The sequence below is a fragment of the Excalfactoria chinensis genome, chromosome 2 (genome assembly GCF_039878825.1).
Source record: "Excalfactoria chinensis isolate bCotChi1 chromosome 2, bCotChi1.hap2, whole genome shotgun sequence".
Taxonomy (NCBI): Eukaryota; Metazoa; Chordata; class Aves; order Galliformes; family Phasianidae; genus Excalfactoria; species Excalfactoria chinensis.
The window spans coordinates 83,520,749-83,537,863 of NC_092826.1; the positions used below are offsets into that span (position 1 = coordinate 83,520,749).

The window sequence follows — 17,115 nt, forward strand, 5'->3', positions numbered from 1 at the left end:
ATTCAGACTCCCAACCCACTCTTTGCATGGCTGCTTTTGAATGCAGCCCTGTTGCCAGGTCCAACTGACTCACAGGGCTCCTGAAGCCACCCAGCTAGTCAGGCCACCTCCAAAGGCAAGTTATTCCAGATAGTTATTTGTAGCAGAAACCTGCAGCTGCAGCCCTTCAAAATGAGTTTGTATGTGTATGATGAGATTGCAGAGGCTGCACGGTGACCGTAATGAGAAGAACTTAATTTCCTGAGGTAACATTTTCTCCCCAAGATGGAAAGTCTTGGGTAGGAGCTGACTTGGCTAGAATTGCCTGGTACACACAAAGGTAAGGTGCAAGAAGCACCAGAGAGAGTGTTGTGTTCAGCCCTTCAGCTCCTAGAAGCATGAAGGACGCAAACTCCAGCTGTTTCCAGTAACTATTGTGCTGTTTCTTTCCCCCCTCACCCCCCTGACATCCATTACAACACGCAACGCTTTTCAGGAGAATCAACAGGACTTTGGCAAAGGAGACCAGATTCCTTCTGAAGTAAACTACATGGCACACAGAGTTCAAGGCTTCCTATTGTTTCCTTGTAACGCTTTTCACAGCTCTTGGCAGCTCACGAGGATTGGGCAGGGTACTTCTTATACGAGTGCGTACTGGAACTGCAAACATTGAGCAATGCACACTGCAGCAGCTTCAGATGGTTAAGCAAAGCTTCTCTAGTACAGCACGATCAGCTGTCTTTTAAACACTTGCAAAGAAAGCTATCCAAACACAATAAAGCCACTCATATTTTCTTTGCGAATCAATTACTAAAAGCTTCACATAGTTTACAGGCAGGATTCAGGGGGATGCAGCATTCAGGTTACCTGGTACGCAATTCCCAACTGTTAAATAGCATTTTGTTAAAAGCCCCGATTACAGAGCATATCGAATGCACCCTTTCTCAACTGCAAAAAGCTGCCAGCTTCTGCCTGTGCTCCACACTTACATTTGACAGTCCAGAACCAGATTCCAAACAGCCTCAAATACAGAGAGTACTTGACAGCTTCTTGCCTGAACCTGCACCCTGGCTCTTCTACTTGATCCTCTGCTCAGATTTGCAAGACAAGGCAGAAAATACCTACAGAGAAGTCGCAGGCTCTGCTGGAATTTCACCTATATCATATAACCTACATCAAAACCTACCTTACAGTTCTATCTACTGGATTTTTATTGGGATGTCTAATTACACAGTAGATCTAATTAGAAGTTATTTACCTACTTTATATTTACCTACTTTAAGTTTGATTTTGTTGAATGCTGTTAGTCAGCTACCTACGTTAACATCTATTTAATTAATTTACAAACCATTTCAGCCAGCTGCCATGGGATGACAGATTAGATATTAATGTGACTGTATTAGCACTGAACAAAACCTTCAGGAAACAAAGATACTTCTATAGGCTTCCCAGGGAGGTGGTTGAATTGCCATCCCTGGATGTGTTTAAGAGCCATTTGGATGTGGTGCTCAGGGATATGATTTAGCAGAGGGTTGTTGAGTTAGGGTACTATGGTTAGGCTGCGGTTGGACTTGATGATCTTCAAGGTCTTTTCCAACCTGGGTAATTCTATGATTCTGTATCACTGTACATTGGTACGAGAGTTGGACAACCCTCTCTGAAGATACTTGCCTACCTATTCCTTCCTGTAAATGGCATCCAGGAAGAACACAGCTTTCTTTTCCAGACCACAACTTACATTTGAAAGCAAATTCAGTAGTACCCACTCATTAAAAGATGAAGTTCTACTTTGTTTCAGAGCCATCCTGAACTTATTTTGAAATCCAGCCTCTCAAGCTTCAATTGCTGATGAACTGTCTTGATGATAGGATACTCCACTCTGCCTTTTAAATAGCAGTAAGCACAGTTAAGTGAGTTCTGTTAACATTCTCCACAAATCATCTCCTTGGTTCCAGAAAGCTTTGCTCTGATCTCAGCAGCATCTTACATTAACAACTTATCAACATGAATGGTCCTCTGGCCTTATGAAAGGAGCCTTTAGTATGAGATGAACCTAGGAACAGCTTCAGGCAACAAGCATCTTTGCTAAACAGAAGTGCTTAAATTACACAACTCCATTCCTTCTTCACTTGGAAATGCCATGTGTACTGAGGCAGGTTATTGCAGGAGAGTTCTCTGCTAAGTCAATTTTGGAGGCTATTTTGCAGTTGGAAGCTGTCAGTTGTTTTAAAATACACCCCTTTCTTCCCTCCCTCTTAAAACACGACCAACGAAATCCAGCTGACAAACATCAGTACTTAATACTGCGTTTTCAGTTCAGTAAAGCTGCACAAGAACTGAAGAATAAAAGAGCCCCAATACCACAAAATAGATTTTTAAAGTCCTTTATTAATCTGAATATAAAAAGACAGAAGTTGCCTACAATATAAGGACAAAAGCTCTTTGCTTCATGAGGAAACCAAATTTTCTTTACAAAGTGAAAAAATAAATACCCTCTTAGAGTAAGGTTTATATGCTAATGTGTCATAAAAAAGTAGAGTTTTAATATTTTGACAAAAATGTCTGTGCAAAGAAACAGATGCATAAACACACGTTACTGCTACATTAAGGCAATATGAAAAGTATAGTCAGAAAGATTCAGTAAAGTGACAGTGTACTTTTCTAGCTTGGAATAAGCCAGTATTGCACCCAAACATGGTCTCTAGTTCCCTCTGTATCCTGGAGAATATACTAGGAAACCAGAGTCTCAAATGCCCAAACGGGAGGGGGAAGGTGGAGATTAAAAACATTTTAGCGATTAATAACCTAGCCAATGAAGTCATTAACCAAAGAAAGCATTTAAAATTACATGTGACCATAATGGTACATGATTAACAGTTTGTTATCAATCCCCATCTATAAAGCCAACTTCAGGGCAGATGACTGCAGCAGCTGCAATCACCATCCAAGCCGGATGTGGGAAACCTTGGAATACTTTGCCTAACTGAAGAATCACGGATGAAGCCTCTTAACGGTGCTTCCACAGGGCATCGTTATGAACTGAAAGGCTCTCCTGATCTACCCTCAGCACTTTGAAATTAACCAACTTGTTCTACCTTGAAAGCTACGCTATCAGGATTTTCTATTTAAGAAAACTCAACACAGCTGCTTGATGAACCCTTGTTTGTTTGTTTTTTTCCAGTGTTCTCCCCCCTCTAAAGCAATTGACTAAAAGCAGAAGCTACAAGCCATACTAAACTGATATTTGTAAAAGCTAGTTTTACTATTAAAATAAATGGAATGCCTGAACTTAAAAGAGTTGGAAGAGTAAAAGAAAAGGCTGCATTGCTCTTACTGGGTCTAACAATGCATATACCACATTTCTCCAGGGCTCTCTAGCTTTTTGGCAACACTGCCATGCTACAAACTTCCACATGATCTTCCCCTTCCAGTAACGTAAATCAGTTAACAGCTTTGCTCTCAAAAGCTGTCCCAAACCATCCTGGGCATGCTGAGCTGAAGAATATATATGTTCAAAAATGCAGTATTTTTGCTTCTGATCATGGATTGGTGCCAGAGTGATTGCTTTCCTCACAATCAATGGTTGCAATTCGTATTAGTGCAGTTGAAAGAGGACATGATGGGTCTGAAGGGTACACGTAGATCATATCACAGTCAGATTGAGAAGACTAGTGTGGGTTGGTAAGTACACATGCTGGACATGCTCTACACGAGATCTGCAAACAGGACATGACTGCGAAGAATAAAAATTAAGAAATTAGTTCACTTCATATATTACAAACATTCCTACCTTCACTGGAGACTCTGTTTATACAACAAACAGTACTTCACAGTCTCCATATTTAAAACAGGACATTGAGAAATGCTAATCCACAGTAGAACTTGCACAACTAAAGCTTATCTTTCAAACTCATCTGAACAAAGCGCCCTTTGAAACTAGCTCACTCAGTGCTATTTTAAAACTCAGTCTTACCAACATCAGTGTGCAAATATTAACCCAGGACTGCAAGTATTCAAAAACCAAGCTTCCACAAATTGAACTCAGGCTTTAATAGCATTGTACTTACCTGTAACTGGGCAGCACAGGCCTTGCAGCACACTGTATGGCCACAGGGACAAAAGGTTGAATTTATTTCCTCTTCACAACACACCATACAAAGCATGGACTCCTTTAGCTTCCGTAACTTCTCTTGCAGAGCTTTTGTTTGTTGGCAGCTAAGACCCTCACAATTGTCACAGTTCATGCTACTCTCTGAAGACTTCAGGGGGGAACTTGGTGGGGTTTGGTCACTTCTCGAAACAAGATCCACAATGCCAGCATTATACAGAGCTCTTCTTGCATGATCATAAACTTCTTTTGAGGTTCTTTTTATGTCAAAGACATACTTTTTCCCAAGATTAATGTTTTCATTCAGGAACAGAGATGCTAGGTGGCCCTTTAAGTCTCGACTATATTGCATCATGACAGCACTAGTGACAGTGTCACACCTATAAAACAATAAGGCAAACGTACATTTGTTTAGTTGATACTAATAAGCATCTCTAGAATTATCTTTCCTAAAGCTGAGATAACATCACTGAAATCAAAACAAAAATCAGCCTGAAATAGTTAAGACTTACAACATTGTTTGCATTGTACATTTAAATTTACTTTTAAAATAGAAGAGAATGTGACACATTCAGCATCTTCAAAAATGTACACAAAATCTGGTAAAACAGTCAACCTATTGAAAGGAGTTAAGGCACTGAAATATAAACAGTAAACACCCATTTAATACATAGTTCTGCCTGGCAGCACCTCTTCACATGGCAATTCCTTGATGCTACATTAAATAATTGTAATCAACAGCCTCTGGCATAACAACCAACACCTCTTTCTCTAAACAGGCTCTCAGAATGTTTTAGAGCAGTGAGAGTTTGGTTAAAAGCATTACTTGACACTTAATACTTTGTATACTAGTGTCATGGTTTTGTAATTTTTGCTGTTGGTATTCCACATCATGACATCATGTGGAGCACAAAGAAGAACTGCATGTCCCAGAGGACCTCCCAGTCAGAGAGGGAAACACATCATGGAAGTGATGCTGGCTCGCGCTCTCTCACTGCCTGGCAGCGGACATAGGTGTGCTTCCAAGCCATGGCACCTTCAATTTCAAAGTAGGCTTCTCAGGCTTCAAAAAACTCTCTCTTATTTTACTTGATTTATTAGCCTCTATTTCAATTATATTGTATTATATTGTGTTATTTTGCATTCCAATATGATAGTTAGTAAGATGAGTTTTCCTCCTTAGATCATTGCCACTGCTCCATTTGTTTCCTTGAGCCCAGCTCCCATCTCCCTGCCCTTCCTCTTTTCCCCTCCTGTTTTTGGGGTTGGGAACCCATGGGCCTATTGCTCCCCCATCAAGGGCATAGATTTATCTAGATAACTCTGAGACAACTAGCACAGTATCACCTGAAGTAAATGAATGCAGTACAAAGCATTAAATTAAAGCAGTTTCCATTTGCTAGAGTGCTTCAGCTAGCCTAACCACAGATCAGTGATACACCTATACCTGCAGAAGTTTAAGACATTGTCACCTTTCTAGACAACAGAGGATAAGAAAAAGAAAAACAGAACAAGGACTATTGTCTCAGATGACCTAAAGTCCAAGAATTTAAGCTTATGGGCAAATATTAGCTAAAATTCTGCTTAAATTACAATCACAAACTACAAAGGAGAGCAAAAATGACAAGCAGAGACAAAGATCAGACAGTTAAGACTGTCTAATAAGTTATTTAAGATTTTAATTGCCTAGAAAGAAGAATGCAAAATAAAAGTGCACGGGCAGATAATTAAGGAGAACAAGTTATGTTTAACATCACGCTCACAAAACAAGTAGTGGTTAGCTGCTAAATAGCTACAGCAGTTAGAAAAGCAACCAATTGATGTAAATTACTCTCACTGTATTAAATTGATCTGATAAGAGAAGCTGGACAGGTCTTTGCCATCTTCCTCTGCTGAAGTTCAATTCTTCTCTTAAGTAATTGAGATTGATACGTGGTAGTTAACTTAGTGAATAAACACCACTAAATGTCTCTGATGGTTACCTCCACTGACCAGTGCTGGACCTCACATAGGAGTGAGAATTAGTTTCAAAAAAAATCAGCTATCAGAAATCAATGATAGCAGCTCCATTCAAAGAACAGAAGGATAAAGACAACTGATGGATCCTGGCATGAAACAGAATCTTAAGTACGTAAGCAGAGTCAAGAGGAGATGTAGGAAGACTGTAGGAACTGTAGGAAGAGAACTTCTGGCAACAAGAAAAGCCTAATAAAGGAGAAACAAGCGCACATCAAGGACACACGCTTGAGCTACAGCTACATGTTTTGAAAAACAAGTTCTCCTCCGCTTCTTTGCTCTCACCTTGACTTGTACACACGGTATCATGAAATAAAGAAAACAGCAAGTTTCTATCCCCAAGACACTACGATTCATAGCAGAGTACTAAAACCTTTTATTGTTTTAATACTCCCATCCCACAAAATGGAAAGGAACAAAAACCTATTCATATTCCAGCCCTGAGGGAAGGGCAAAGTTGACTCAAATGGCAGCACTGACCTGTAAAATGCATGGGTCTCTGTAATTGCTCTGTAGAGTCCACTTGCTGCCCTTGTACTGATCATCTTAAACAGAAGAACAACGCTGTTACCAGACTCCTTAGTAACAGTCAGGTACACATTCTTCCCAGACTGAGTTGCCATCTGAACAACAGGATAAGCAATCCTAAGGAAAAAAAAAGTGTTATTTAGACTAAAAAGGGCATTTCCCACAAGCTAAAAGCGCACTTTCACAAGTTAGCACGACTTCTCACCATTGCCTGTAACACTGAAGACACTGATTCAGATGTACATAAAACTCAGAAGTATCGAGACTAGTTGTCTTGGTAAGCATGTCACAACCCTCACAGCCTACACTGCAATAGTTCCTTTCAGTAATTCAAAGCAGTTTTGTTGGTTTTACGCAAGGACCAGAGGGACACTCAGTAGTTCTCAATAATGAAAAACACTTCCACAAATCACATACCTGTTGATAGGACTGAAGTCATCTTTACAGATGGATATGCCTTCAGGTCCAACACCGATAAGGAGCTTTTGCCCTTCACTGTCCCTAACCGAGTGCCACTCTACCCCATAGTTCTCCAGTGTTGTCACAATCTGTAGAACCTGGTATTCAGCAGAAGCTTGACTTAAACCTTCCAGATCCTTGTGCTTTGCAATAATGCTGTTGGTGAAAAGATGAAGGATAGATGAAATAACTTAAGTACATGCTGTTACTGTTAGCAGGTGGGTGTAACATGGGTTTTGGATGACCTAGTTTAACAGATTACTCTTTTGTGTCTGAAACGACTGGAAATCTGTAGCAGATAAAACAGGTCAGACATTTAATAGAAAATTTCTGAAACATTCTGAGAATATTTAGGAGACAATACTACAATTTGCTTAAAAACCATAAATGCTAAATGCGACCGAGACTTTCTTTTTTAAGCTACCCTCTTCCCAAGCATTTCAGCCCCATGAGATATGCTATGGCATCAACAGCTCAGGGCGTAACAAAAGTTTTATGCTTTTGGCTTCCATATTATTCCATTATTTTATTTCTACTTCTTATTTTTCTTGTTTACCTCTCCAGAATAGTAGTGGTGAGTTCTTTTGCACATAGCTCTTCGTAATTGTACTTGGCAGTGTTCTGGTTATAATCTCCAAACTTCATCTGAGCCAACAACGCACTAAGTTCAATTGCATGCTCTGAAGAACACTGAAGATTACCAGCCAAAAGATCTTCTTTTATATGCAAGAAAAACATATGTCTGCAATGAAATCGGAAATGTTTGCTTATACTAGATGTTACAGCATGTTTGCTAATCAAAATAGGTATCAAATGCACTTGGTAATCAAGAATTTCCAGTGAGTATAACAAACATTCTGGCACAGGAAAAAGGGGCCCAACCATCTTGCTATGCTCTTAAAGATAGACAGTGACTAAAAGCATTATTAAAAGAAGCTACCACTTCAACATCAATCTTAACAAAAGCTGCTTTAACTTTTAAGGCCACTTGTTAACTTCATTAAGTAAAATACCAATGAAACACACAGGTTAATTTCCAGTGATTGTTTTATTTTGTTACTACTTACAAATGACAGAAGAAAATTTGTGAAGAGCAGCTCAAACAGCATATATAACTTTAGCACACGAGAGAATGTACTCCCTCTACACAGATGAAATGGCTCTGCCGCCAATTAAAGATGGCGCTTTTGCCAGGAGCACGAATAAGAGTGTAACTTGGCATCTAGGCCAGTTTAACATGAGCTGGAAAATTCATGAAGCTGCTCTTAATTACCTAATAGGCCAGTTAGACAAACCAAATTCTCTACCATCACTAACAGCAGCTTGTTAATTCCCACTACAGTCTACCTTAACCTCTGCAAATTCATCCGTATCTTCCTTCAGGGAAGGAAATATACCTTTCTTTCCACTTTTTCTTCACATTCAGCATGTTTATGGATGCCACCTGCAGCAGTAATTACATTTCACTAAGAAAGCTTTCAATAGATCTTGTGTAGTACCCACAGGGATATATCATAGCTTCTACCATGACAAGACATTTTCATTTTACTGCCTTCTCTAAATTAAATGCAATCTTCTTTTTAAAGAAGTTCTGTTGAATCACTGAAGTTCAAATGCCGGTTAGCGATTAGCTTTCCTTCCAAAAGCAACTCTTGATGTCACATGCAACTCCTCTTATAACACACTTCAATTCCACAGGACTACCTTCCCAGCACGATCCATTACATATCTTGCTAAACACGTGTCCATTCTTTGGTCTATGACGGCGAATACCAGAACTCAAACTACAAACAGCCCCCAAAATGCCCAAATCCTGAACTTCTGAAAGGAGAAAAATATTAGCTACCATCCCATAGGCTTCTCCATTACATTTTTCTTTTTAAAAGCAGTAAGCTGCAGCATTAACCCTTCCCTTTACAAACAGCACCAAGCATACTTACAGCAAAACTGTGGTTGCTTGCTAAGCAAGTGCTCTAACTGCACCACTCAGATGTCTAGATGCAGATCTATGGTTCAGTGGGCCTGAGGGAAGTTGCATTTCCCCCTACAGAACACAGATTTAAGTGGTGGGAACACAAGCACTTGACACTACGGCCATCTCTCCTGTTAGCAGGCTATTCCTTGTTTAGGCTCCTCCTGCAGGAGGTCTCAAACCTCTGCTACAGTCTCTGTCCCACTGGCTTGAGCCATAGAAAGGCATAGCTGGGGATTTTCAAGTGGATGGCTGGGTTGTACACACTGCTTTCAAAGCTTTATTCATAAATCCATAAATCCAATCCAAGTAATTATTAAAGAGTTGTGGCCAAAATAAATCCAAACAGCAGCATTCCCTTGATCCCAATCAACATTTCCTAAAATAAATGGCTTTTCCATGCACTTCTGATCCCGTTAGTATGAAAGCAGGTTTTCTAGTGCTTATAACTACATACTAATTACACCTACATTATTTCAAAGAAGAAGCTGTCAATTTTATTCTCATTAGCTGACATGTTTTCAGCTGCCACACCTAAATACTTGTATCTTCATTCTGTGTACTTCACATACGTGACAGCACTGACTAGACAAGGAAAAGCAAGCATTCTGCTCTGGCAGGGAGACCTTACTGACATCAAGGAGGAGAACTGAATAAACAAAAGATGGCTCCTGCATATATAGACACAGCTACAGTGCTGGTGCTTTTCTTTTTTGGACCTGAAATGCATCACAGGAAGGAAAAGCATCTGCGAATTGAAAGAATGAGGGCTGCGAGTGTTTTATACGTCTGAAAAAGCAATTCTAATTAGTGTTGTCTTCCCATCAAGCCTTTTGAGATACGCTTTCCCAAAAATACATTAATATCCACTGCAAAAAATCAACACCCTTCAAGGTTAAAAACATTACACCAGTCAGTTTCTGCAACTATAAAAAGATGTTTCTTTTTATACACTACTATAACCTTTATCTTCAAACAGAAAGGCAAAAGAATGTGCTTTTACTGCTGAATACACTCCAGCAAAACAAGAATCAGGAGCCCTGAGGCAGTTAGACATCTAACTCTGTGAAGTCTAAAGGGCCCAACAGGTTGTCTGTAGAAAGCTGGTCACATTACAGATACTCTTACTTACAAGTACTTAAGGTTTTGTAAATTAATTTCTGACCTAAGCTGAGATTCCACTGAAATCATTAGACAGCACTTAATCCATCTCTTGGAGCCTCTAGATATGTTAAAAAATGTGGTGGGCTTGTATACTCTAAAGGTAAACAAGCTGGGCAGTAGAAGGGCACACAATTTTTCAAGGAGTTCTTTCAGTATTGTGTATAAGTATAAACTTAATGTATTTTTTACCCAATGAGTTCAAAGCTCTTTTAAACTGAAGTCTGTTGAGTTTCCAACACGACTGACAGAATGCCTTATTTTGACCACCATATAAGACGGTAATTGCTTCTGTTTCTGCACTATTCACCACCTCAGTCGTATGTGGTACATAAATATTTATTGCCAACTAAAAGTTTAAGAAATAACTGCAAGGAAAGGCATGTTTTCCCCTCTCCTACCCTCAATATTCTTTTAGTACATCCTGCCACTTTGTTACAACTCCTCCCAAAGTTCCACTTAACCTTTAGCTCTCCTTACAAAACAGGCCTTCACAACTCAGAAGCACATCCAATTTCTTATTGTGGCTGCTAGTCACCTTAACACTCATCAGACATACTGGGACATCTCCCAACTAAAGATAGCTTTAAAAACAAACAGAACCTTCCACTGCAGTGACAAAGTCACAGATAAGCTGCATGCTGTATGTGAAAGCATTTGTACGAAAGTCTGTACAGCTTAAAAGAACATTAGTTCCAGCCCCCCACACCTCGTGCCAGCTAGATGTTCCTGTATGTTTAATTATAGAGTACCTTCCTCAAATTTCTACTTGGAAATACAGATAAATGCACAAAACAAGTTTGTCAAAGCCACCGGACAGAACTGCCTCCTCCAAAAGGGAAGAGAAAGCAGTAACAAAGTTGGAACACAATTACACGCTTTTCTCAAGCACTGGTTTACATGGGTGATCTATATTCCCCTTTAGCCATCATGATACTGCCCTATAACTTTCCATACTATCTGAGTTCCATGAGAATATTAAAGCATTTTAATGCATAGCAGTGATTAATGTACTTGCTAGTTGCACGTAAGCAATCCGATACTGAATATATTTTGACACAAGTCACAAACCATGTACCAAATCAAGTGCTTTTTTCCCCCCCTCTCAGAAAGAACTGATGCAGGCTGACTGGATGGACTGCTACTACCCCAAAACATGTCAGTTCTTCACCACAGTGACATTTCTAAGGTAAAGAGTTAAAAATCAGCCTCTCGCCAAATCAGTTGGATTAGAACTAAGGACCACATAGAATAAGGGCTATGAAAAGGGTCTGCAATAAAAGACTTGTGTCTCTCCCTTAAGAACTTACGGAAGATAATTATAGGTTAGGACTCAAAACTCTGCAGTGAAAATTTGGCTCCTCGTACAGCTTTTCCTGTTGTTTAAACCAAAGGAAAACAGTGCAAATAGAGATAAGTCTACGTACAAAGATAAGTTCTAAACTCAGCCGACAGCTGAAGAAGTGCCAAAACTCAATCCTTCACCAATGGAAGCACCCATACGGCTAATAGCCCCCAGATTAGGGGAGTGCATCCATTCACTAGACTTCCATCCCCAAGAACTGCCTGTCCTCTGTGGACATGACACTCACTGCTGCCATGCAGTCATTTACAATAACGCAGCCTACAGAAACCAAAGGTGCAATTGCTACCCCTAAAAATACTTTGCTGAATAGATTATCGTTCTATTTTTGAAAGCAGATATAAACCATATGAAAACGATGAGCCTCGCAGTTATGTTCCTTCCCTGCTATCTTTATCCTTACTTGTGCTGAGCAGTGGGTGAAAGGTTACCCACTGCAACTCAGCTCCGGTTGCAGGGACTGATCCAAACTCATTCCGGCATCCACTACAGCAAACCTTATAGCACTGTAACAATTGCCATAGCAGCTGTGCCGGCCAGCTGACAGCATGGGACAACAGGATCAGCATCTCACACTGGAGTTTTACAAGCCCACTCTTCATTTTAGCTAGCAGAACTGCAATACTTGGGAATAGCGCAGACGGCAGCCTCCAAGGTACTAATTACCTATTGGAAAGTTGGCAAAATACAGTTATCTTGAACACTTCACAAGACCCTGTGTCTTGTCAGAAGCAGACGTGCTGTTTAACTTGCCATGGCTTACATAAGAATACTTTCCGGTCATAGTGCACAAGAAGAGCCACTCGGCCCACTCTGAAAGCTATGGGTAAACATTTTGTTGCTCAAGCAAACTTCCACACTCGCAAATTATTTCTGCTTTTGCGCTTTGATCCAAACTCGGACTTTGGCTCCCTAAGGCCGAGGCTCTGCCGGGCGGCCCCTCTCTCTGCCCGGAGACCGAGGAGCCGCGCACCAATGGGGAACCGCGTACCGCCAACGGCCCGGCCCAGCGCCGGAGCCGCCCATTGGCGGGAGCCGCCGCGCTCCGCTCGGGTTACTCGCGGTCACCGCCCCTGAGTGCCCCGGCCCTGCAGGTTCCGCCCCGCTCACTCTCCTGCAAACCCCGAATCATCATCGTTCCTCGGCTTTCCAGCTCCTCAGCGGCTCAGAGTTAGTTAACAAGTCCGGCTGAACAGCGTTCCCGCACTGGAGCGCTTTTCACCCCACTGAAAAGCTCTCTCAACTACAGAGCCCTGTGGAGAAATGCAGGAGCAGGCAGTCCAAGCAAAAATTAGGAACTGAGACCCAAACGGCAATAAAAACTCAACACTTGACCCGTGCCAAAGTGTAAGTAGGGGAAAGTTTCTTCCCCCCACGTGTTTCACTGTTCCCAAGGCACTCGGCAAAGGCACCGTGTTGCCACAGCGGTCAAAGAGACAATGACAGCCTGGCGTTGGGTGGCAGGAAGGCTTCCTTGCGTATTAAAAATGCATGAGGCTGCAATCTTCCACTGGGCTGCACACTGATGAAAGATAACAGGAGCGCGGGCTGATGTTCAGCAGCCAGATCAGCTCCTCGCACAGCGTGTAGAAACCTGAGCGACAAAAAGCAACAGAAACGTACAGCCCAGTTCTAAACGTAAAGGTGAGACAAAGAACTCTATAATGAAGTGCTCAGACCGAGGTCAACAAAGCATCCAAAGCATATGGAGAAACCAGAAAGTCTCAGTGGCAACATTTGCTGTTAATCACAGCAAAGCACATCAACCTCATGATTTTACAATTACTTGCAACTTTCCAGATTTCAATCACAGTCTCAGAATGCACCTATAAGGCAAGTCAGCTTCAGAGGCAGAACATAAGGACTGAGACTTCCCCAGCTTTCCTCATGCAAGAATGAGAGCGTAACAGTGCCAGAAACGCCCTCCTTGTATACCAGCTGTGGATGTAACTGTGCTACAGGAAACCAAGAGCATCCATCACTATCTTTGTTAACCAGAACACTTGACTCTGCAAGTAAAGGCAAGAAACAAAGTGTTGGTTTTAACTGTAAGGCTCATTTTAACTCTCTTCTATGATACACCTACCAATTCAGTGACAGGTTTAACATGTTTTTTTAATCTTTTCCTTCACCCTACACAAGTTTGCACCCCTATTTTTGTTTAAATGTACAGCTAAACCCTTTAGCAGACCTGTGAAGGAATAGCAAATTTACTGGAACTCGATGCCAGCACAACAGAAATACACACTAACCACAACCACTATGGAGCTCCGGATCTGCTACATGCAGGCAAGTGAGCAGACAGCTAAAATTCAGCCAACGCAAACTATTTTGCAACGTGGATTTAATTTTTAATGCAAGCGCTTTTAGCACAGATACTCGGGATGTGGACTGAACAGCTGACTTCGAGCTAGCATTTCGTGTGATTATCTTGCAAGTGTGAATGCTCCTAAGGCCCCAGATAAGCAGTTTCTCTCCAAATCATCAATTCATGTTCACCATAGCCTCATTTTAATAGACCTCTCATTGACTGAGTCTCAATGTTAGACGTGCTTGTTAAAATACTTTAAAAGTCTTAAATCACACATAAAAGAGAACTCATCCCACCTACAACCTTTTAAAGTCATCTTTATGGTGGAACATACTGATGACTTTGATGTATGTACATACAAGTTATTTTGCAGTCTAGCTATAAAACCTGCCTTTTAGGCCCTTGGGGTATGTTTCACCACTTCAAGCCCTGTTAGCTTACACAACCTGCCAAGACTTGCACTGATGGTGTTGAAGGTAAGAAGACAGGTGTCTGCAAACGCCATATAAAGCAGAACAAGCGCTCAGCAGCAACAGCAAAACGCCAATCACGCCTGCACTTTGTTTCCTCAGATTCACAATGACTTTGTCTGAGCAAGGAGCTGCATCCAACAACATACACAGCAATTTCATCTGCCTCATCAGGAATGAGACCCTGTTGCTTCTTTCATTCTACATAAAAATCCTTTATTTCTTCCTTTCTTTACTTAATCTCACTGAGAATGTTTAAGACTTTTTTTTTTTAAGGAAAAATATTCCATAAGAGCCCCCAAATACCCTGGATTTGTTGGAATGTATTCGCCCAACTGAATCTATTATGCCAGCTAAATAAAGTCATACAAATAGCATTCGGACAACTTCAAACAGATTGGGCAACAACCACTCCCCAAAGCCTCACCCCAACACATTAGGGAAGGAAAAACTTAAGACGTTTCTTCCTATGAACTACACACCAAATCAGGTAGCCAGTTTATGGCCAAATTAATTACACAAATATGCTGTGCAGAACAAGGGCGTTGCATCCGTGTTCTTAATTCTGACGGTACAAAGTAAAAGTGGATAATGAAGACATTTTGGCACTACCAGCCAGACACCAGATTTCCATCTGCCCCATTTACTACCTAAAACAAAAAAACATTAGTTGAGAAATCAGCATTAAACTTATGTACTCAGCTTTCCTTAAAGAGAAAGCAACTGGAGACCAAGTCGTATGGCGGTAATCAAACTCAAGGAGTGAAAGCAAGCACTCTTCACTAATCTTAGGAGTCCAAATCTTAAGGCTGGGTAGCAGTATAACAATTTAGTTACTAGGACTGGCTACAGGAGCCCAACAGCTGTTTCTTTTGTAGCCTCACAGGGCCTGTAGCTGTTTGAAAGTTACTGTAACATGATACCAGACAAAAAGGAATTCAGCAAGTTTTTGCTCTGTGGGAGGAATTGTTTCCTGCCTTAGAACGACCTACAGTAACACCACTGAGCTGGGGTTACTATCGGACACACATTTGCCATCTAAATAAGTTGTTACTGTTAGCTCAGTTTCCTCCAGCACCAATTTCTCATGGAATTAACTCCATACATTACTGCTAGCTACTCACACCATTACTTTTGCTTTCTAAAAAGTGAATAGCACTTCTAAATAGTGGATTTAAACTGAGTTCAACAGGGAATATCAGAAGATGGAAGAAATAGAGCCTCCGCATAAATCGTTTTCACAAGTGAACAAAACTGAGAACAAAATTAGCTTTGCTTACAGCCTTCTTTACCTTACCTTGTCTGTTCTTGTAAGATAAGATGCGGCTCTACAAAGAACTTGACTCTTAATTTAAACCGATAAGGAGCTAACCCATCCATCTGCTGGGAAATCCTGTTCCTCAGATTCAGCCATAGATTCTCCCCTTTGCTGCCAGTGAACTGCAGTCCGAAGTAATCAACTTCTATGATTCCCAACCTTCTGCAAACCTGAAAGAAAGAGGTCCTTTATAAGGAACGAACGACACGATTAGCCAAAAAAACCCCAACACAAAAACCGAACTGCGTGTAAGCAGCCTGAAACGAGAGAGAAACCCTGTTTGCAAGCATCTTCATACGAGCGTTTTCAAAACAGATTTTCAAAAAGCAGCGTGCAAAGCGGTACGTAAACAAGCGCTGAGAGCGAGCTGGCAACGTCCCCGCTAGCCGACAACAACACGGACTTTACGACCCCCCTGGGGGAGAGGCCCGAGCCCCCACAGCCAGCAGGGCTCCGCGATCAGCTTCACCCAGGCGCCACGCACAGACGGGGCAGCGGCGGCTCGGCTCTCCCCGCAGCCCCGCCGCACCTGGACCGCGGCCTCAGCTACCGCGGGCCCCGCCCGGGCGGCCTCGCCGCGGCCCGACGGGTCCTCCCGTGCCCCCCCATCCCACCCTGGGTAGGAGGTTGAGACGGGGCCGCAGCAGCGAGGCCGAGGCCTCCGGAGCCTCCCCCCAAACCCCCCCCCCCAAACCCCCCGGCGGCCCGCCCTTCCCAAACAAGTGAAGGAGAAAGGCGATAACCAGCGCCGGGCCGGAGAGCGGCGAGGAGAGGGATGCGGCAACCCCCGCATCCAACATGGAAGGGAAGGGGGGAAAAAGAAAGGGAGAAAATAAAGAAGGGGGGGGGGAAGGGAGACCACCGCCCGCCCCACGGGGGACGCCCCTCACCTGGTTGAGGCAGTCCTCGCCGTTGGCTTTCGCCTCTACCTCCACCTCCATCACCACTGCGTCCGGCCTGGTCACATAGCACAGCATGGCTGGGGTCGGCCAGAGCCGCCACCGCGGGCGCACCGCACCGAACGGCTGCTGCTGCCGTCACCGGCGGGGAAGGACGCTGTTGTTGCGGGCTGCGCCTCGCCTCCCGCCGCCCACACCCGCTCTCCGCCACAACGCACCGACGATCCACGCTCCGCTGCCGCCGCTCCTCCTTATATACCCTCTGCCTCCCCCCTACGCGGCACCTGCGGACCAATCGCGAGGATCCGCTCGCCGCTGCGGGCCGCTCGGCCGCCAATCAGCGCCGCCGTCCTCGGGAGTACGGCTGCGGCTGATCTGTGGGGGGCTGTGGGGCGCCCCCTGCCGGCCTGGGGGTGTGGTGAGGATGGACGGGATGAGGATGGGGAAAGAGCAGGTTGGGTTTGGGAAAAACAGTTCCTTTGGAGGGACTTTATGACAGGGATGAGCCACCAACATAAAAATCACCGAATG

General features: G+C 42.8%; 1 protein-coding gene across 1 annotated transcript; it reads right to left on the reverse strand.

Annotated features, from left to right (window-relative positions):
* Positions 1 to 759: 759 nt before the first annotated feature.
* MYLIP (myosin regulatory light chain interacting protein) lies at positions 760 to 16,813 on the reverse strand. The gene is made up of 7 exons (XM_072329802.1): positions 16,576 to 16,813; positions 15,665 to 15,855; positions 7,647 to 7,832; positions 7,049 to 7,246; positions 6,584 to 6,748; positions 4,047 to 4,467; positions 760 to 3,712 (listed from the first exon to the last, which is right to left on the reverse strand). Exons 1-7 carry the CDS (start codon positions 16,660 to 16,662, stop codon positions 3,623 to 3,625), a joined length of 1,338 nt encoding a protein of 445 aa, XP_072185903.1. The 5' UTR covers positions 16,663 to 16,813; the 3' UTR covers positions 760 to 3,622.
* Positions 16,814 to 17,115: the final 302 nt, after the last annotated feature.

Excerpts from the sequence above, each read along its gene's own strand:
- MYLIP (XM_072329802.1), bottom strand. The coding sequence starts at position 16,662 with ATGCTGTGCTATGTGACCAGGCCGGACGCAGTGGTGATGGAGGTGGAG. Across the intron at positions 6,749-7,048 it reads GACTTCAGTCCTATCAACAG|GATTGCTTATCCTGTTGTTC; the intron begins GTATGTGATTTG and ends TTTTTTCCTTAG. Across the intron at positions 3,713-4,046 it reads CCTGTGCTGCCCAGTTACAG|TCATGTCCTGTTTGCAGATC; the intron begins GTAAGTACAATG and ends TATTCTTCGCAG.